Source organism: Sprattus sprattus (assembly GCF_963457725.1).
Source record: "Sprattus sprattus genome assembly, chromosome: 19".
NCBI classification, from domain to species: domain Eukaryota; kingdom Metazoa; phylum Chordata; class Actinopteri; order Clupeiformes; family Clupeidae; genus Sprattus; species Sprattus sprattus.
Genome location: NC_137917.1, coordinates 17,203,025 through 17,224,274, shown reverse-complemented (window position 1 = coordinate 17,224,274; position 21,250 = coordinate 17,203,025). Strand labels below are relative to the sequence as shown.

At 42.0% G+C, this 21,250-nt stretch overlaps 2 protein-coding genes across 2 annotated transcripts in view; one reads left to right on the top strand and one right to left on the bottom strand.

Moving 5' to 3' along the window:
• The window catches only part of epb41b (erythrocyte membrane protein band 4.1b), a gene marked incomplete at its 5' end in the record, with an annotated part of 13,352 nt that extends 9,998 nt beyond the window's left edge, over positions 1 to 3,354 (top strand). Inside the window, 7 exons of the mRNA XM_080858024.1 lie at positions 357 to 569; positions 820 to 1,071; positions 1,289 to 1,437; positions 1,561 to 1,587; positions 2,461 to 2,523; positions 2,814 to 2,978; positions 3,070 to 3,354. Of these exons, the coding sequence (XP_080714150.1) occupies positions 357 to 569; positions 820 to 1,071; positions 1,289 to 1,437; positions 1,561 to 1,587; positions 2,461 to 2,523; positions 2,814 to 2,978; positions 3,070 to 3,102 (902 nt within the window). The 3' untranslated portion in view covers positions 3,103 to 3,354. The remainder of the gene's footprint in view (positions 1 to 356; positions 570 to 819; positions 1,072 to 1,288; positions 1,438 to 1,560; positions 1,588 to 2,460; positions 2,524 to 2,813; positions 2,979 to 3,069) is intronic.
• A 5,753-nt stretch (positions 3,355 to 9,107) lies between these two features.
• l3mbtl1b (L3MBTL histone methyl-lysine binding protein 1b) lies at positions 9,108 to 18,838 on the bottom strand (the record flags this gene model as incomplete). The annotated part of the gene is made up of 20 exons (XM_080857464.1): positions 9,108 to 9,918; positions 10,035 to 10,097; positions 11,952 to 12,097; positions 12,512 to 12,573; positions 12,738 to 12,965; positions 13,068 to 13,167; positions 14,226 to 14,340; positions 15,726 to 15,836; positions 15,930 to 16,015; positions 16,200 to 16,276; positions 16,495 to 16,646; positions 16,849 to 16,940; positions 17,081 to 17,216; positions 17,358 to 17,462; positions 17,569 to 17,663; positions 17,783 to 17,834; positions 17,974 to 18,082; positions 18,183 to 18,312; positions 18,459 to 18,624; positions 18,728 to 18,838. The coding sequence occupies 20 exons, from the start codon at positions 18,836 to 18,838 to the stop codon at positions 9,790 to 9,792; spliced, it is 2,265 nt and encodes a 754-aa protein (XP_080713590.1). The 3' UTR covers positions 9,108 to 9,789.
• Positions 18,839 to 21,250: the final 2,412 nt, after the last annotated feature.

Below are 21,250 nucleotides of genomic sequence, written 5' to 3'. Positions count from 1 at the left end.
AAGCAAACACATACACACATACACAAAGGTGCATGCAATAGCACAAAAATACACACACAAAAAGAGCCATCCACATACACACACATCCAAAATGCACACACACACACACAAATCAGCAGACCAATGATTAGCTCCACAGCAACACACTATCACAGCAAGTACACCCTCTTTTATATTGCCAAAGTGTATCAACAATTACCAAAAGTTGACTTTGTCTGTCTTTTGGCAATCTCTGCAAATGTTTGCACCAACTGCATAAAGTCACTTCCTGTATATGTGTCTGTGTGTCTGTCATGTATATGTGTGTCCATATGTGTGCCTGTGTACATATGTGTGTCCTTGTGTCTGTCCATTAGTAGAGACCAGGAGACCTGTGGATGTGTCTAAGACAAAAGACCAGAGAGTGGTGGAGGACGTAAGGCCAGGGAAGGAGAGAATTCTGGAGAAAGAAACACTGAGTGAGCAGGAGATGCAGAGGAGACCACAACAGAGCGTATTTGTGGGTGTTCGGGAAATTGAAGATGACTGGTTCAAACATTGGGATAAATCTATTCTGTTGTATCAAGAAGGTATGCAAATAGAAACATTGCCACCTCCACAAGTACTTTAGCAAAAACATAAAATAGACAACCAGAACATGTCAACAGACACAGACACACACACACACACACACACACACACACACACACACACACACACACACACACACACACACACACACACACACACACACACACACACACACACACACACACACACACACACTTGTCACTCAATAAACACCATCACACTGTGCTGATATTTGATACTTTCAATCAGCAGAAACAAGACCTGCGGTGATCTCAAAGCTTGAAGAACAGAGAGCTGTGGAGCGGAAGGGGATTGAGAAAGGAAGAATTATGGAGAGAGAAAAAATGAAAGAGGAAGACATGCGGAACAGAGTTACAATCGCAGAGGCAAATAGAGTAAGATTATTACAAGAGAGTGCACCACCAGCTGGTCGCGAAGTTGTTGATGACTGGTTCATACTTCTGGATAAAGTTTCAGTGGAGGTTCAAGCCCCTCCTAGAGGTATACACAATCCTTTTCTCTTGCTCTGCCTCTCAAATGCACCCCCTCCCCCAAACACACACACACACTCACACACTAAATATTTTGTACATATTTTGTGTTTTGTGGCTATATTCTAGAGTTTCCCCAATATTCACCCTCCACAACTCTAACTCACTCTCTGCCTCTGTCCTCTCTCTTTCTCTCTCCTTATTTATTTCTCTCTCTCTCTCTGCAGTTGCTCCGATCATCCCTCCAACACCTGCAAAGAGGCCTCTTCCTGTGGACCAACCCCTGACCTCTACACCCACCATACACCCTGCCCCCATCATCCAATACATTGTGAAAGAGGAGAAGAAAGAGACTCAAGTCACAGTGGAAGACAAAGTAAGGAACTGTTTTTTTCACACAATACAAAAGTATTGTGTATTAAAAGACAAAAGTGCAAGTTGTAATGTCCATAGACTATAAGTCTGACTTACTCTCTGTTCCTCAATGTTTTCTTAACAGGAGGACGAGGAGCTGACCATCATCAGGGTGAGGCCATCAGATCATCTGCTCACTCACACAAACTTTAGGACACATGCCCATACCACACTTTTAAACAAATATGCATCTTCAGCAGGATTTCCGTTGGCCAGTAATTACCACTTTTGACCGCATACAATTTATTTAAAAAATGTTAAATTCAAAACTTGCTGTTCAAAATGTCTGGTAATAATGCTCACACAAAACCAGTGTATCCTTCAACAGGACATTTGTGTTTTAACCAAGGCAAATTTATCAATAATGGAATTACATCTGATTGTTATAATCTTAAATTATTGATTAACGTGAGTTATATTATCGGACCGTTTCCTACTTCTGTTAGACAGTAATGAGAGAAAAACTGATTTCATCCAATCACGTAGGGCATAATCTATTAGAAACTCTCTGGGTGTGTTTGGTTGCCTTTGCTTTGATAATAACCTTGTGTGGTTGTAGGGCTGTAACTTAGATAGATAGATAGAAAAGCCTTTATTGTCACTGTATTTGCATACAACAAAATGTGGAGCGCTGCTCCTGTTGGTGCGACGAGGGACAACATATAACACAACAACAACATATAACACAACAATAATACAAATAGCCATTACCTCCTCCAAAAAGCCTGATCACCAATGCATGAGGCTCACTGGTAAGACATTGTGACCATTACTGCAGGGCAGTCACAGCATCATAACTACGAATGGTTTATGAACACAAATGAATAGTGCGTAAACCCATGCATAGTTACTAAAACTACACTGCCACAAATGAACACTCAAAGCAAACACACACAGACTTACACCAGGTTAACCAACTTGATAGAATTTAACTAAAATGCAATTACTGCTAACTACTCACTGCTAATTTTTACTTATTAAACAGAGGAAGACAAGGACGATCAAAGGAGAGACCATTTACATCAGACACAGTATTCTGATGTTAGAGGTATGGGTTTGAAGCCAATTGTGGAAGTATTCTTACTTTATATGGAATTATGATGTGCATCAGATAGTGTTCTGAAATACATGTGTGTGTGTGTGTGTGTGTGTGTGTGTGTGTGTGTGTGTGTGTGTGTGTGTGTGTGTGTGTGTGTGTGTGTGTGTGTGTGTGTGTGTTTGTGTGTGTGTGTGTGTGTGTGTGTGTGTGTGTGTGTGTGTGTGTGCGCGTTTGTGTGTGTGTGTGTGTGTGTGTGTGTGTGTGTGTGTGTGTGCGCGTGCGTGCGTGTGTGTGTGCAGGACTTTGATGTGACTCAGGAGGTGGTGTTGCGTCACCATGCCAGCATCAGTGAATTGAAGCGACTTTTCATGGAGGCAGAGCCTGAGCCTCAGCTCAGTGAATGGGACAAGCATTTGTCAATCTGTCACCTGGACACCCACACACACCTCATCAGCATGGAGGAGGTGAGTTAGGCACAGTCACATGGTGTTAACGCAGGTGTTACGCACACAAACACAAACACTAATTTACATCTACTGTAATGTGTGTTTTCAGTGGGAGAGAGAGGAAAGAGAGTCTATCATGTAAGGAAATCGGGAATCTGACATCTGGCATCCTTAAACCAATCAATCAGATGTTGTGCAAGGGATCTTTCATCCGTCAGAGACTGGAGACAAGCCCTATATCAGTAATACTAGGAATTACTAATCCTAGTAGTAATACTAGGAAATAATTTCCTTAGTTTTTTTGTATTGTTTGTCTGATGACGTCCATTAACAATTTGACATTTGTCCACCGAGTAATTCTAGATATGTGAAGTATGGAATATGAATGTTAAGTCAGTAGAATTAGTTGAACTCAATAATTGATTGGAATGTGTGGGTTGATTTTTTTGTCGTTGTCAACTGAGATTTTCAAATAAATGAAGTGTGTTTCTCATGGATTGTTTGTGTATTTGATCAGTTTGTGTGTGTGTGTGTGTGTATGTGTGTTTATGGTGGGTGGTTGCACTGGTTGCTAAGCTGTTCTGACTGTAAAGGCCTGTGTGGTTCCTTGGCAACTGTTCTGATTGCTAGGCTGCTGTGTTGCTTACCAAGATTCTACACTGAAGGCTAAGCCGGATCAGGATTAGTGTTCAGTACTAAGACATACCACACTCACACAAACATACACGCTCATGTTCAAAATCAGTGATGTTCACACACACACACACACACACTAACCTGATACACACATAACAAATATGGTTTGAACAAAAATATTTTTATACTTTTTCAGACAGATATTTTATCTGACAGATAAGGTGTTTCAGACAGGTGTTTTTTGAAATAATTAAATCAAAGCCCTTTGGAGAGATGCCAAGCTCTCTGGATCTACAAAAGGTTATCATTTTCAGGGAATTTCAGATTTAGTGCTAGATGTCGGGGGTATTGTGGTAATGGTCTTGTTATTTGAGGGACAGAGGAGTGTACAATCTCTGTTGGCCCTGTTATATTCTAATCAAGCAATCCGTAATGGGGACGTTCCTAGCCAAAGATTTGAAAGAAAGTGTTTCAATAGACATACAAATTCTAACGACTTTCTTATTATTTAAAATTCAGTGTACACCTTGGTCTTCCCTGTTGGACTCAGCCCCTCCTTTCATAAGTTTATAGGTGCGCTGGGGAAGGGGTGGGGGCTCTAGGGGATCAGGGTCAATCACCTGGTTGTTCAGTTTTATGATTGGTGGGGTCAGCTGTGGAAGGGGCCTCTCACAACTTAAGTTCTGATGTGAGGGCCCAGGTAAAGGGTCAGGAGAGTCCTGTCTCCCATTCACCTGCGGCCCGCATGTTTCCGTCTCACAGTGGATGTTCAGTTCAGATTCAGTGAGAGTGTGTGTGGCCATGTTTGGTGGTAGGTCCTGATCAGGGAACTCTCCACCGTCGCTGGGAGGCTTCCTTTTACCGCCATCGTCCTGTAAGCGCTGGCGGTCGCGATTCTCGTACAGGAGAGTGCTGGCACAGATTAAGATGAAGAGCCCCAGAGCCAGGATGATTGGTCCAATCAGCTTCAGGGGGCTTGGTGGAAATTGACGCGAGGCACGAGGAGGCCAGTACCCTGCTGCAGCCACACACACTCCGACCAGTACAAGTATCCAAGCCAATACGAATCCGACTCCGGGAGCTGAGCGGAAGCGAAGCTCAGCCAACGGTTTCTCTTCCTCTCTCTCTTCATTGTAGGAATTGGGAAGGGGAGGGGCCTCAGGGTGCAGCTGGGATGGGACATTAGAAGGATCTGACATTCTACAGGGAGAGAGAAGAATGTGTGATGTAGAGAATTGGCTGTTTTGGTATGATGTATACAATTACATATATGCATATGAAATAAACAAACGGGTTTGGCCTCTTCGTTTTCAGTCACTCGATAATAAACCCACAAGCTCTGCCACACCCGCGCAATTTTGTCTGACCCACATCTGCATTTAGCATGTAAGCATTTCCTGTAGCACTAATTTCCTGTAGCGCTCATATATTCCGGAAGTGGGACATCATATTTCAAATAAACCAAATAGAGTTCACAAAACAGTGCACTTGGCATCACATAGCATTGTTTACTGAGTAAAATGTTTAAGGCAAAACAAATAAGTGAAAGTAATTAGAGCCTGAGAAGAGAAGTCTGGGGTTCACACATTCTCAGTTCTTTTGTGTCGGTGTATGCAGTCCATTCACATCTGTTACTGGTCACTGTGTTCTATGAGCAGTATATAATTCTTCACAACCATAACGTTACAATAACTTATTGATCCTCTTCAACTCCGGTGTATTGTAGTACATTGTACTGTGCAGATCGCTGTTTCTACTGGAGAAACGGAATTTTCTCCCTTCATGGCATCACCAATTTGATCCTGCTCTTGCCAAAATGACTTCACTGTAGACTGAAGCACATTCTTGCAAAACAAAAATATTTAACATAACAAAAAAAAACATAGAATTAAACTACAATGTTGAACTACAATGAAAAGATATTACAGAAACCATGCATACATATAAAGGGACTGGTAGATAGATGGAGGGAAAGAGAGAAAGTGAGAGAAAGATAGAGAGAGAGATAAAAAGAGAGAGAGCGAGGGAGAGGTAAAGAATGTATACGATCCATGTTACTCTGGGAGATTATCCTTGTCGATGCTCTCTGTCTCTCATCTCCAGATGTCAGGTGCAGTTGCTATGTTTTCATATGCCTCTTCCTTTTATTTGTGTGTCTGAGAGAGGACAGAGAGAGAGAGAGAAGGGAGAGAGAGATGAGTGCATTTCTTACCTCGGGGTAGTTCTGCAGTTCTACAATAGTTCTTTTTATGTCCTGCGCATGCTTAGTATTTCTTTGCCGAATCGTGTGGGAAGGAGTGAGCTGCATGCGCTTGAGTCAAAATTCCTCCAGTGAATAAATAATATCCAATAACGCTTGTCTGAAAGTGCCCATGAAGACAAGGACAAGGCTGCCTGATAGCTGCATCAGCTGGGTCTCAGATGGAACTATCTGATCTGCTCTACTCTACTCTGCTCTGTGTGTGTGGGGAGGAGTGAGTGCGTGTGTTAGGTTGCAGGGTCATGGGAAGTCCTGCTTAGTCCCACGCTGGACAGATGGTTTATTCTCAGAATCTCGAGAGATTAACTCTTTTTTATCCGCAGTCAGTGCGTATTTATTGGAAAATGATGTAGTGTGTGTGTGTTTGTCTATGGCCAGTATGCATAGTGGGCATCACCTGGGACACAATGCTATGATTGGTAGATGCATTGTTTGTGCAAACAGAAGTAAGTCAACCAACTGCTTGGGAGGATGTACAATGTGACTTAAGCCCTCTCTTTCTTTCTTCCTATAATATATCCTAAGCATATAGGTTACATAATCCACTTCAGTGAATCCACTGTAACAAACATTTCAATCAAATTGAGATACTTGACATACTAGCACATCATCAGAATAAAGAATAGCTATACTTTGTATGGCCTCTGCCCTCTTACAGCTGTACTGCAGCCCAATGAAAAATGTTCATATACCACTGCCTCCAGTGGGCCTACCCAACTTCAGGGCCTACAATCAACTCCCTTAAAAACTTCAGCTTTGTGAAAGAAATTATTATGGCATTGGAAAAAAAGGATGAAGTCGGTAGTCCAGTACCCCGGCGGTCCTGGCGAGATGTGCCACTGGCCCTGGGTGGATTCTTGAAGACCTCCACTGGCAATGCTTCATCAGCAGGGTGTCAGTGCTGACAATTACAGTCGGTCTCTGCTGGGCATGATGGTGGCGACGCATGTGGTGGTGCCGTTGGGCCTTCCCCAGGAGTCCCGGCACATAAACAAATTGGAGATGAAGGTGGTCTTGAGTTACGTTATGTGTTACGTCCCTGAGCATATTTTCTATGTGGCCTGTGTATACAGTAATTTCTCTCTGGGTTTTGTAGACAGCCCAATGACATGATGTATTTTGCAGGACAGCAAAAGAGAACATTAAGTATTGGGTCACGGTACACCACACAGTGAAATTCACTGTGAAACTATCTGATGACCTCAATTCAAAACTGGAGGTATTGGCATATGCATGGCACATTTCTCTAAACTTGCTTCCTGTGGCTGCCCATATTACGTTCAAAACTCTCATGCTCACCCACAGGGTAGTCAACATGACAGCACTCTCCTACTCCTTCACCCAGGTCACAGTCCCAACGAACAGCATCTGGTGGTCCCAGAAAGCCCAGCTCAGCTCAACACAGCCCGCACCATCACTCATATTCAAAAAGAAGCTGAGGACACTACTCTCCCACCACGTTTATTGAACATAGGGCCCTATTTTGAGGACGATAACGGCTGGCGGAAACAGGGGCGCATGCGCATTGTTAATCAAGCGACAGGAAGCGTAAAGGTGTGCTCAAAAGCACAGTGGGCAGAGTCAGGCTGAAGTTAATTGATGAAAGGTCAACCCGAACCAACAGCATTGTCGAGCAATCCCTTGAAACGGAATGCGTCAGACGACACTACAATGTAAGAAGTTGACAATATCGTTGTGGGTTTTGCAAGGAATAATCTGTAGTGCTTCTTGTTGTTCCATAGAAAAGCATTAAAACATAATTGTAGCGTGTCGGGGCTGTTTGAAAAGGCCCTAAAACATCCCTTCTAATCGGTTTGCTCCCTCAGATGTAATGACAGTCCAACGTTCCAACGTATTTTTTTATTAGGATGGATTTCAGACTACAAAGTAAAATATCTAAACATGGGGAACATGCGATAAGCTATATATTTTATCTAAATACGTAGGCTACATTATATGAAACACATTTGCAACCTCAAAGCTAGCTACTGAGACGAAAAATGTAGCGTTTACATATTTGCTGAAATGTTAAATGTTTCATCAGACATTCTGCACTTGCAGCGGTGCGACGTGTAAGCTTTTAAGATACTGCAACATCATATTATATTAGGTTAATCTCAGGTAACTATGATATTCGATATTTAAATATGTTGAAATGTTATCCTTCACTTTGGTGTTTTACTTAGAATTTTTTGGGGAACAAATTTTAGGCTATTAAGTGCAGTTGACGCATCCATAACCCCAGCAGAACCGAACAGGTGAGTGAAAGCCTGTTTAGCGAACTACTTGATTAGCAACCACATTGCGCACCGAGACAGCGCTCCTGCCGCGTTTAGGAACCTTCTGCGATGCCGTTCGGATCTCCTCCATCGTGTCACAACAGCGCCCCCTCAGATTGAACTTCATCTTTGGGAAGCAAAAGTTGTCGCAGGGAGCCAAATTTGGCGAGCGACACTCACGTTGACAACGCACACGTTTTCCATGCCCTGTGCGTGTTTACATGACACACCCAAATGCCACAGTCCAGGTAATTTGCGCATCCTTCACGGTCAGACCGTCAACACGAAGTTGTACTGTAATGTTCTTCTGAGGCGTCCGAGGGAGAAAATCATTATGTATTTGAATCATGACATTCGTTTACAGCTGACTGAGCATTTAGTTCAAGTTGAACAAATTAGACTAGGCTTACCTTCCCAGCCGCTGGAGTCTTTAAACATTTTATACATTTGTAAAGGCTGACGTATGTTGAATATGTGTTGGCTTTGAGAAAATCCGAAGTAGATTAAATGCATGAATTCACAACACAGGTTTGCTCATGCTTCCTTGCTAATTAAATAAATGTGTAGGCATAATGTGTCACTCTTCCCAAAAAGTTGACGTGATATTTTTGGCCAGACAGACAAATCAGATAAAATTAGTGTCTACGGAAAGGCATAAAAAGTATAATTGAGAATTAAGAAGAGAATTGAAAAATGTGAAGGTTTGTGAACATTGAGCATATTAAAGTTTGCACTCAGAGTTTATGTTTTACCTGTAAAGTAGTGTGCTAATTTCACATCAAAAAAAAATATTTTTCTATACTTGGTAGTGAAGCATTATTTAAAAAAAAAAGTTTAATCCTTTTTTTCAAGGCCATCTTAAGAGCCCAAGTTTAATAATTGTGCCATGGCAACACCACATGCCACTCGTGTCTCAGAGCGGCGTCAGTACAGCTCTCGCTGAAGAACAGGAAAATGTAGACAAAATCAGATAAAGGGTCTCAGAGATTCATTCAAAATCTCTCTGCACATATAAAGTTTAGTAAGCAATAGAAATACCCCATATGCGGATGGTCTCACCATTTATTTCTGGACCCCACTACCCCCCAGCACAGGGAAATTCAGTCCAACTCATTCCTTTCCCTCTGCAAACATTCATTCTGTACACTAAAATGGCCAAATCACATTCAATCTGTACACTAAAAAGCCAATCAGATTCATTCTGTACATTAAAGAACCAGCCTGAATCATTCTGTACACTATACAGCCAATCTGAGTCATTCTGTACACTATACAAGCATTTTTTACAAATGTAATTGCAAGTTTAAACCAACAAAAAGTTACTCTGTTTAAACTGCGCACTCACGCACACGCACAAACACACACACACACACACACACACACAGAGCACATGTTCAATATTAACATTACAGTTCAAGTAAAAGCTCTGTGCTGTTTGTTCTGGCCTCATACACTTATTAAAACATCTGACAATATAATTAAATTAAAGAATAATAAAATTGGGACTTTTTTTTGCCTCAGAAACATTAATTAATTCTTTGCAGGAAGACCTTTGTGTTTCACTCCTGCCCTCTGATTGGTGCAGGCTGGTTCTGGTGTGCTGGGTGCATGACAGATAAGGGACTGGGGGAGAGGTTGGTGTTTGGGGGCAGGGCTATTCCTCATCAGCACTCTTCAGCATCAGAATGGAGTTGTAGATTTTGAGAGCGGGACCCAGCTTGATGCTCAGAATCTTAACAATGTCTGCTTGTGTGAGAAGCAGAAAGGCCTCTCCATCAATTTGCTAAAAAAAAAAAAAAAGAGAGAGAGAGAGAGACACACAAAGAAATATGACCACCTACTTTGACACACACATGAACTCATCAAACCCCCCCCACACACATACTGTCAGGCATTTACCTCATTCCTGAAAGTAGCAGAATGCTCCCGACACCCCGGCAATCCCCTGACAAAACCAGCCACCTATGAGCGTAAAAACACATACACACGGGTTGGTGCTGATATTTCACACTGGCTCTTAGTTGAGGCTATAAGACAGCAAAGCCAGAAATGTATTCAAAATTCAAATAACATGTGGGTTGGTATAGTTTGTGGATGTGTGAGCACATTTGTTTATATGTGTGTTTGTGTGTGTATATGTGTGTGAGTGTGTGAGTGAGTGTGTATATATACAGCCGCGGAAAAAATTAAGAGACCACTTCAAAATTATCAGTTTCTCTGGTTTTACTATTTATTGGTATGTGTTAAAGTAAAATGTACATTTTTGTTTTATTCTATAACCTACTGGCAACATTCCTACCAAATTTCAAATAAAAATATTGTCATTTAGATCATTTATTTGCAGAAAAATGACAATTGGTCAAAATAGCAAAAAAGATGCAGTGTCTTCAGATCTCGAATAATGCAAAGAAAACAAGCTCATATTCATTTTTAAACTACACAATACTAATGCTTACACTTAGGAAGAGTTCAGAAATCAATTTTATGGTGGAATAACCTTGATTTAAAATCACAACTTTCATGTGTCTTGGCATGCTCTCCACCAGTCTTTCACATTGCCGTTGGGTGACTTTATGCTACTCCTGGCGCAAGAATTCAAGCAGCTCGGCTTCTTTTCATGGCTTGTGACCATCCATCTTCCTCTTGATCACATTTCAGAGGTTTTTTATGGGATTTAGGTCTCGAAATTGGGCTGGCCATGACTGGGTCCTGATCTGGTGGTACTCCATCCACACCTTTACTGGCCTGGCTGTGTGGCATGGAGCATTGCCCTGCTGGAAAAAACACTTCTCAGAGTTGGGGAACATTGTCAGAGCTAAAGGAAACAAGTTTTTCTTCCGGGACAACGTTGTACTTTGCCTGGCTGAGGTTTGTAAAAGACCATAAGGATTGAAAAAAGCGGACTGGAGGGTCTTCTAGTTCGTCTTCTCTGATGAGTCCAATTTTCAGCTTTGCCCAACACATGGTCGTCTGATGGTTAGACGGAGACCTGGAGAGGCCTACAAGCCAGAGAGTCTTGCACCTACTGTGAAATCGGACTCATCAGAGAAGACGAACTTAGAAGAACCTCCAGTCCGCTTTTTCAATCCTTATGGTCTTTTACAAACCTCAGCCAGGCAAAGTACAACGTTGTCCCGGAAGAAAAACTTGCTTCCTTTTGCTCTGACAATGTTCCCCAACTCTGAGAAGTGTTTTTTCCAGCAGGGCAATGCTCCATGCCACACAGCCAGGCCAGTAAAGGTGTGGATGGAGTACCACCAGATCAGGACCCTGTCATGGCCAGCCCAATTTCGAGACCTGAATCCCATAAAAAACCTCTGAAATATGATCAAGAGGAAGATGGATGGTCACAAGCCATGAAAAGAAGCCGAGCTGCTTGAATTCTTGCGCCAGGAGTAGCATAAAGTCACCCAACGGCAATGTGAAAGACTGGTGGAGAGCATGCCAAGACACATGGAAGTTGTGATTTTAAATCAAGGTTATTCCACCAAATATTGATTTCTGAACTCTTCCTAAGTGTAAGCATTAGTATTGTGTAGTTTAAAAATGAATATGAGCTTGTTTTCTTTGCATTATTCGAGATCTGAAGACACTGCATCATTTTTGCTATTTTGACCAATTGTCATTTTTCTGCAAATAAATGATCTAAATGACAATATTTTTATTTGAAATTTGGTAGGAATGTTGCCAGTAGGTTATAGAATAAAACTAAAATGTACATTTTACTTTAACACATATCAATAAATAGTAAAACCAGAGAAACTGATAATTTTGAAGTGGTCTCTTAATTTTTTCCGCGGCTGTATATATACACACCTCCTCAGTATTCCATGAGGATACGCGCTTAGCAGTGAGCCCCAGGACTTCAGGTAGCAGTTTGCCGTGTTTCTCCCAACTCAGGTGAAGCCGCGGAGGCTCCCAACTACAAAACACAGAGTCGTGCAGGAACTGCTGCAGAGATTCTACAGGCAAACACACACACAAACAAACATGACACCATATACATATTTAAATCCACCAAAAGCAGAAATCAGATCAGCAATTATGACACTTCCAAGAGCATCTTATGGGTTACTACTGTTGCTGAGAAACTAAACCATCAAAAACTCATAACATACTATTTGGATATCACTTCTGACTTGTGCTACTTTCACATGTTCTGTTTAATGGTACTTATCAAACCTAAAAATTAAGAACATTTTTAAAGCAGTTATGACAGTGTCAGTAATGTTATTTGGGCCATGACACAATCCTTTAAAATCACAGAAGAATACAGAAGAAAACAACTCTCTCTCTCTCTCTCTCTCTCTCTCTCCCTCTCTCTCTCAAACACAAACAAACAAACAAAAACAAACAAACATGTTGCCTGTAAATACCTCTGCTATCTCCTTCCTGTTTCACCACCTGGAGTTTTGCACACTTCATGGCTGTCAAAGACCTGCAAACCAACACATCCCTTATGAGAAGCAAAGTCAGACATAAACAACTGGCACTCATATAATCCAAAAAGTTCTCCATGGAATCAGAGACCCAGCCACACAGACCCAGCCACACACACACACACACACACACACACACACACACACACACACACACACACACCTGGATGGGGAGGAATGATTGTCATTGCTGTGGGTGGCCTCAGGAGTGCTGGCTGGGACCGTGGTAGCAAGTGGCTGCGTGGGTGTGAGGGGCTGTGTGGGGGGGAGTGTGTCTGCACGGCGCAGCTTCTGAGGGCCGGAGATGGCGACCGGTCGCTCCCCACTCAACCGGTCTGGCAGCAGGGCGTCTCTGTTCATGTTCATATCTGAATACGGACAACTCACCGCCCTGCATCAGGCAGAAATAGAAAGGTAGTCGGTTTATGAAAAATGCTTTGTTCAGGACAAACAGTCCCACTGTGCATGTCTTTGTTCAGGCAGTGATACTCACGTGTAGTGTGTGCCATAACGAGGGCCGCGGATGTGTCCGACGCCGTTGCACCCCATAGTGGGACACCCCTGGCCTGGGAGGATTGGAGATTCCGACCCGCCTGCAATGCAAACACCACTGCCACTCAATCCCTGCTTCACTGATATTTGTCAATTCACCCTTACAACAAAACACTTCTTTATAATCACATTATAATGTCATTAATCATTTTTATTAATCACCAGAGAGAACTGCACTACCATGTCAACACACAGGACAGTGCGCATAGACAGGTGACCGCATTCTGTTTTGTTCCGTTCCATTCTGTCCACTCCCTTAAGAGGTCACTTTTGCTGCCAAGAGCGCAGGGGGCATGTAAGCCTGAGCTTTACTCCACGAGATAAAGTACAGCGTGTTGGTGAGCAAAGTTGCTACTGGAACACCACCCACTTGCTTGAACAGCCTCCTCCAGATTTACCCTCCATCTACAGCAGTGCTGTTGATTCTTTGGGTGGGCAGGGAATAGCTGCTGAATGACACTGAGGTGAGGACACCAACCCAGCAGGTTAACCACAGTCTTATCTAATCGGACCTTTGAAACTATTTTAATGTACCCTCATTACATTTCCTTTTAACTGCTGTGGGAGAAGCAGACTGCTTAAAGTAAAATAGCTATTAATCATATTCTGAAGGCTCTACATGCGTTTTCTTCATGGTGGTTTAAAGAAATATTTCAGATTTTTTAAAAGTAATTTTGCAGTAGTAAGCAGTCCACTAATGCAGACAAATTCCACAAAAGGTCTTCACTTCACGTGACGGAACTTATTTTGCACAGCATCTTGGATTATATCGAGTAAAACATCTATCCAACTCCCTCATCACCTTAACCAAGAAGCAGGGCAACATGGTAACTAATCTATTACGCTTTGAACATGCATTTTTCCCGTGATGCGAACATAATTTATAAAAAAAGACACATGCCCACAACAACAAAGAAAATTCACCTAATGTTGTTCTCTAGACACCCATGGCCTTGAGCTCAGTAGAGGTGTTATGCTGTCTAGACTTGCACAGTTGTAGATGTTGGATAGGGGTTGTTCATTAATCCATGTGTATGTGCGCGCATCAAGGACATTGAGGATGGTGTGTTTACACGCCTGTGTATGTTTGTGTACGTACTGTGGGCATGTTGCAGAGGATGTCCCGTCTTCTGGCACCAACCTACTGGGTGAATTTCAGGACTGTCTGCATCCACCCAGTAGTCAAACTCATCACCCCAACCATCGAAGTGTACCTACAAACACAGACACATCAGTGAAACGTTGTAAATCATGCTGCTTACTGTAGACACACAGACACTCAGTGGTCACAATATAAACTCACAAATAATTGAATATAGCCAATCAATAATAAGTTAAAATATAGCTGCAAGCAGCGATGGCGGTTTCCTCCTCCAGACATTGCGAACCAGGGAAAAATGTATTTTTGTGACAATTTGTCATTGTATAGAAAGATCCATGCTGCAGACTTGCCAATGGGATATTACATTTCAAATGCATTACTTTGAAGATCCTCAAGGGCCATGGCTTCAAGCTAAGAGTGAGAAGGGGTGTGGTCATCCCTACATTTCCTTTAATGTTGTGTGTGTGTGCTTGCGCGTGTCAAAGGAGCCTGTCTGTGTGTGTGTGTGTGTGTGTGTGTGTGTGTGTGTGTGTGTGTGTGTGTGTGTGTGTGTGTGTGTGTGTGTGTGTGTGTGAGTGTGTGTGTGTATGTGTGTGTGTGAGAGAGAATCTGGAGCACACACGCGCAAAGGAGCAGAGAGAGAGAGACCTTCTACTGAAAATCACCCTAGAAATTAGCCAAGCATGCATGTTTCAAATATTCACCAAAAATCCACTTTTCATCTTACAGTCAACTTTTTTTCAGATTTGCGTACTTAACACTCTCAAGTGTCTTCACATGAACTTGTGATTGAATAAGAGTATCACTTTTTGACCTGTTGATGTGTAAAGCATTATTTTAGCGTTAACAATGTATCCAATTTGCTTTATATCAATCATTTTTTAAGATATGAAGTTGCCTTTGCACATGGGAACATGTTGTAGTGTCTTCCAGTGACATATCAAGTTTGGTGTTGATTTCACAAAGATTTGCCAAGATATGACTTCACTTCCTGTTTGGCGACTTTTCAGCTGAATTTGAGTGGCTGTACCGGACAAACGGTTGTGAGGATCAAAATTCTTTCCATAACTTTTGTGAGGCTAGGTCTAAAGATCATCTCTGGTGATTTTGAAGAAGATTTGCCAAAAATTGTAGGAGGAGAAGGCTTTCAAAGGTTTTTGATAAAACCGGAAATAGCGGAAAATCTATATAACCGGAAATTGACGCCATGGGGTGGGTTTAATTCGTCTTGATCCAGGGAATCCAATGGTACCTCATTTTTGAAAATCGGTCATACGGTTCAAAAGTTGTGAGTGTTACAAAAGTCCAACTTTGACCTGTTGGTGGCGCTAGAGTGGTGTCAAATTTCACAAAAAGTTACCATATGGTTCTAGGGGCTGCCATTGACTCCCATGGCAGGAGAATAATACCGAAGGAAACCTAATAAATAAATCAATAAAACATTGTCTCGAAACACTCCAATCCACAGCGGTGACCCATCACCAGTCTTCCCCTCACCTTAACACGGTGCTCCTCTGTGATGGAAATGGTGGCTACGCGGATGAGCATGGAGTTTCTGCGGTCCACAGCTTCTAACTTCATGCCTGCCTGGAAGCCGTGGGGTGGCCTCTGTAAGCAGAGTTACTGTTATTGTAGGGGATGCTTTTACCCCACCCCTCATCTCTGAACCTCAAATATGTGTGTGTTTTTTTTTTTTTTAACCTGTTTAAAGGCTCTTGCAGGGGCTGCCTGTGTTCCCGTTTCCTCCAGGTATCGCTCCCACGAGAAGGAAAGTGGACTCTTATATTCTGCAACATACACATGCATATGAGCACAAACACATACATGCAAAAAATGTCCTTTATTCAGGTTAATTTGTGTGACTGATTAACTTTATATGGCTGACGTGAGCCAACAGGTTGTGTAGTATAGTGTTAGAGTGTGTGTGTGAGAGAATAATAGCAAAAATAGGGAAGTATGCATGCATCTCACCTGCAGGTGTGGTAAGAGTCAATTCTGTATCCTCACAATACCCAACAGGATGGATATATGGACTACTGGCATCACACCTAACACACACACACACACACACACACACACACACACACACACACAAACAAACAAACAAACATGCCACACTCACATTAGCAATATACCAACACATTATCAAAATCACCCATGACCACATGGCTTGATTCCACACAGCAAGTGGGAAAAAAGCAAACCTCAACACACTACCACAGACGTCAGTAAACATTTGCAGGCGCAAACACACAAGCATACCTACCAGTAATCATAAGTGTCTTCCCAGTTGTCAAAGTGAATGAGGAGACGGTTGTCGACGACAGCAGTGATAGTTGCCACACATATGAGTGTGGGGTTCTTCCTGTCCACTGCCTCCAGCTTCATTCCCGCACGGAATCCCGAGGGTGTTACTGACTGATCAACACCATGGAAATACACACGTCAATCAATTAGTGTGTGTGTGCATGTATTTATGTATTTATACGTTTTGTTGGTGTTGTGATCCCGACTATTATTTCTATCCAATGTAACCCATCAGTTGAAAGTTGTCTGCAGTTAGTAAATGAATGTGACTTACTACATTGCATCTTTTCTGCAAGTTTAGTGTATATCTTACCGTATTAAGACTCTTGAACAGGTGTTTTGGAGCCAGTTGACCTCTGCAATTCTTTACATATGTGCTCCAGTTAAATTCCCCATCTCTGCAGCCTGCCACAAACAGATTTTTGGTTAACGAGTCTTGCAAAAAAAAAAAAATCCTCTTGCAAAGCCAAACATGATAGGTAAATAATTAAACAATATGAGTGTAGTATGTGGGTGTTTGTGCATGTGTTGGTCTGTGTACCCACCTTTTGGGAGCAACAGTTTCAAGCCAGATTTCTCACACCAGCCTGGAGGCTTCACATCCCAAGTGTCAGCGTTTACCCAGAAGTCATAGCACTCTGGATAGCCATCAAAATGTAGCCTTATCCTGTAGCCCTGCACCTAAGGGAGGGCATTACAGACAAGAGAGGTGACACAGAATGAGAGACCATTAAGACACACAGCTGTATTGCATCAGAATTTGAAACCTTACAGCCACATGCAGCTTCCCACAAACAAGAAGAATGAGCTACAGCCAATTACCTCAGCGACAGTCAGCACACAGAAAAGTGAAGGGTGCACAGGGTCTAGTCCCTCCAGCTTCATGCCCACTTTAAAACTGTTCTTGCTCTGAGGGAATGACTGTTGCTACACACACACACACACACAAAGTAGTTCAATGTGGAGAAATCTGAATATTGCATGGTATTATGCCTGGATGAAATGCCATCTAATGTTAGAGACTAGGTGTTACCTCCTTGAAAAGCTTGAGTGGGGCAGCTATAGCCCTCTCCTCCTCTAGGTAGGCCTGCCAGCTCCATGGCCGCTTCTTTGCAGGGACTGCCGTTACTATGGCAACAAAAAAAATCACCTTATCACCAAGGCAACATCAACAGCTTTCACTCTGTCTGAGCAAATCACATTCGTCCACTATAAATGTAAGTATAGTGTATGGCCATGCTCTTTACCCAATCTGGCCAGTTTTGCTGCTCTTCTGCCCTTACAGGCCTTCAGCTTCTCCTTGAAGTACAACAGGAAGATAACAAACAAATCAATAATGTGCATGCATACAATGACTGTATAACGAGGTTTAGGTTGCATCACCTCAAAGGGCATTCATAACCTTCTGGAAAGATGGACAAATGTGCATTTCAAATACCTCTTCCTCCTCTTGGTTGTCATCCTCTTCATCATCTGATTCCATGAACATCTTTCTTTTTCTCCTCACTCTCTTCCCAAGGATCTCAGACACCTCCCCTGGAGTGGACCTATACACACATACACACTGGTTTGTGCTCTGCTGCTAACGACATCTGGTGCAGGATGCATATATATACATGTGTATGTGTAGACTGAACGCCTGGGTACCTGCCACTGGTGGGCTGCACACAAGCAGCACTACAGAACTTGCCCTGCAGGAAGGTGTCAAGAGCTCCAGTCACACCACACGACCGGCAGCTCCCCTGATCAGAGCTGGGGTCCTCCTCATGGGCAGCAACTGTGCATTTGTATGCATGTGAAAATTAAGCGTCAGAGAAGCAGAGAACACATTAACATTCTTTTATTGTGTCTCTTAACTGTCTATATCTATTTGTGTGTGTAAATGTGTGTATATGAATGTCTGTGTGTATGTGAGTTCCTGACCCTCAGAGTGTCCCTGGCGCTCTGACTGTGATGGTGTGCGTGACTTTTGGGCATCTGACGGGGCTTGACTGGTAGATGTGGTCACTGATTGGTTCGCCTCATCTTCTTGCTCTTTATTCCCTGTCTCAGTCACAATCTCCAGAGTCCCAAACTCAGTCATGCGAAACTGCAAGAGTAAAAAAGACACCAGGCAGAAGTCACTGACCTGCACACCCTTACCTCACACACAAACAATGTACTTGAACAGATGCAGAGGCCACGGGGTTTACCCTGATGTCACTGCCTGGCAGAGTAGCAATGCCATCCTTCCAATCAAGTGCTGACATCATGTCAAAATCTGCCCCCGGAGTAGGGCCATCACTTGGAGGTGTGTCTGTCATCTTGTAAAAGACAGCAAAGAAGAGAGCATGATAAAACAATTGGCTACCTCAAAAATGCTGTGGAATATGTGTTCTCTATTACAAGCCCCTGACAGAACATAAAGCATGTATCACAACAAACTAAAAGCTGAATAATGTCTTTAAAATCAGTCAGTAATTCACTGTAAATTTCTGAATATTAGTCCTTTTTTCGCGCATTAACCAAAGCTCATCTCTTCAACCTTCGTTCATTAAGTTAAAATTGATTACCAAGTCGTCCAATTGCTAATACCTTACAAGAGAAGTTACAAGAATACAGGATACATCAAAGTCTATTTTCCATGGACGTGAAAGGATTCAGAGAGGTTGACGTTGGCACTTCTGCATTTCAGAGTGCCACTAGATGTTCGTCACTTTCGATTCCGTCGCTTCCCCGCAACTTAAACTTACAAAATAACTGTGCATGTTGGGCCCGCCAGAGGGCGACGTTCACAGGTCAGGATTACATCGGGAAGACTTAAATAAGCATCCAAACAGTATTTTATTTGTTTCTGAGTAATATGTAGAAAAAGTAGACCTACATGTTGATACATTATGATCACAAAACACTGTTATATCAATAGTAGCTATGTGAAATGTCACTGACACAAGTTAGACGAACAAGTTGGGTTTTTCCATGTTTTGAAAGATTCTCCAAAAAACAAGGATTTTGTTCAGTATAGATCGATGGTGTGATATAACAACTATCATATTTCAACGACAATGTGTTTTCTAGAGTGAATGTCAGAGTTTTCACATGTTTATATGGAAATACGTGCGACTATACTGTAATAACGTTACCGTTCTCTCGCTTGTTTGTTATCCGATTTGTTTAGTCTGAGACACTGGCATTTTGCATAAGTATTGTCAAGAATATTGTTTCATTAATACGTCTAGAACGACATGTTTGTTTGCAAACCTCAGTGATGAGTCCGAGTTTATTCTGACCATGAATAAAGTGTAGTGCACGAGCGCCCATTATTAGCATTCGACTGATACAAAATGGCGGAGTGTAGGAAGAGGCCGCCGACACGTTAAACTATATCCATAATATAAGTTATTTCAGCAAATAAACCTTGTACAACCAATGATAAGAATAACCTGCAACATATACATAGTAGTTTTCCGTAATTCAATGTTTTCCTTGCCATTCACAAATTCCCGAATGTTACTTTCTCCTTGTCACGGAATGTCGTTAGCAAGTTAGCTTGTCATGCTATCCTTGGTTGGTGGTTAGCTATAAGCACTGCAATTCTATATAAACGGCTAACCAGCTAACAACTGCATGTTCTAGCTTTACGTTAGATAAGTAGCTAGCTTGCAAACGACAATAGGAAAATAATGAACTTTTGAGTTTCAAAAGATAATACGTATTTCCATGTACATTTCCAGGTAGCTGCCATTTGCAAAAAGGCAAATACACCAACTATATTATTTAAAATCTGCGTGGAAATAATGAAATGCTTGCTTTTAATTTCTTCAACACAAACTCCTTTCTAATTTATATTATGAATTTTAACCGCTGCAGAAATAAATAGCTACATTTAGATCTGACAGAACATACATTGCTTAATTCAAATCTGGCATTGTTCGGCTAATTAAGTGGCTATTGACAAAGTAATATTAGTAAATAATGGAACTCACCTCGCTTCTCTTTTAACTCTTATTTAGAGCTAGGGAGTATGCGAACATTGCGCATGCGCGATATGTGCTTAATGCCAACTTCATAGCCTTCTCTCAACTTTGGCGCAACTGTCGGTGGCAGATTGGTGAAATAGACAGTTATCCACCTGACTGAAGTGAACTACAGTGATAAATAAATAAATCAGCAATGCAGTCCAACAACAACTTCGTCCAACATTCGGTGCATTGATTCTTTTTGCATACACCCTACTTCGGAAACAATCCAGTTGTTGTGTATCTACTGTCGATGTAGGCTAGCGTAATATATTACACAATGTTATCGGTCACAGACATGATCTAAATACTTTAAACCACGTATACAGTTAGCAATACTCAGACTGTTCATTGTCGAGCCCTGCTGTTGTTTATCTTGGTGTTTTATCTGTGTGATATTTTGTCGGCTTAGCCTGGTGGTTTGACAGAAAACAGATGCATTTTGTAGCTCAACAGGATAAGAGCCACACAAAATGTGCCCAGGCTGGCCATTGTTTTAAGGCCAAATAATTTGTAAATGAATGTCTTTCTATGTAACAGTAAGAAGAAAACCGTGTTCAACACTATTACTATGCCGCAGGGAGAGAAATTGCGTGGGCGTCTGTCAGTGTCAGCTTCCTTTTTCTCTGTAAGCTCCTAATAATGGCCACAGGATGGCAGTAGAATTCTATAAAAGTGCAAACTACAGACGAGATTTGTTGAAGAATTAAACAAATA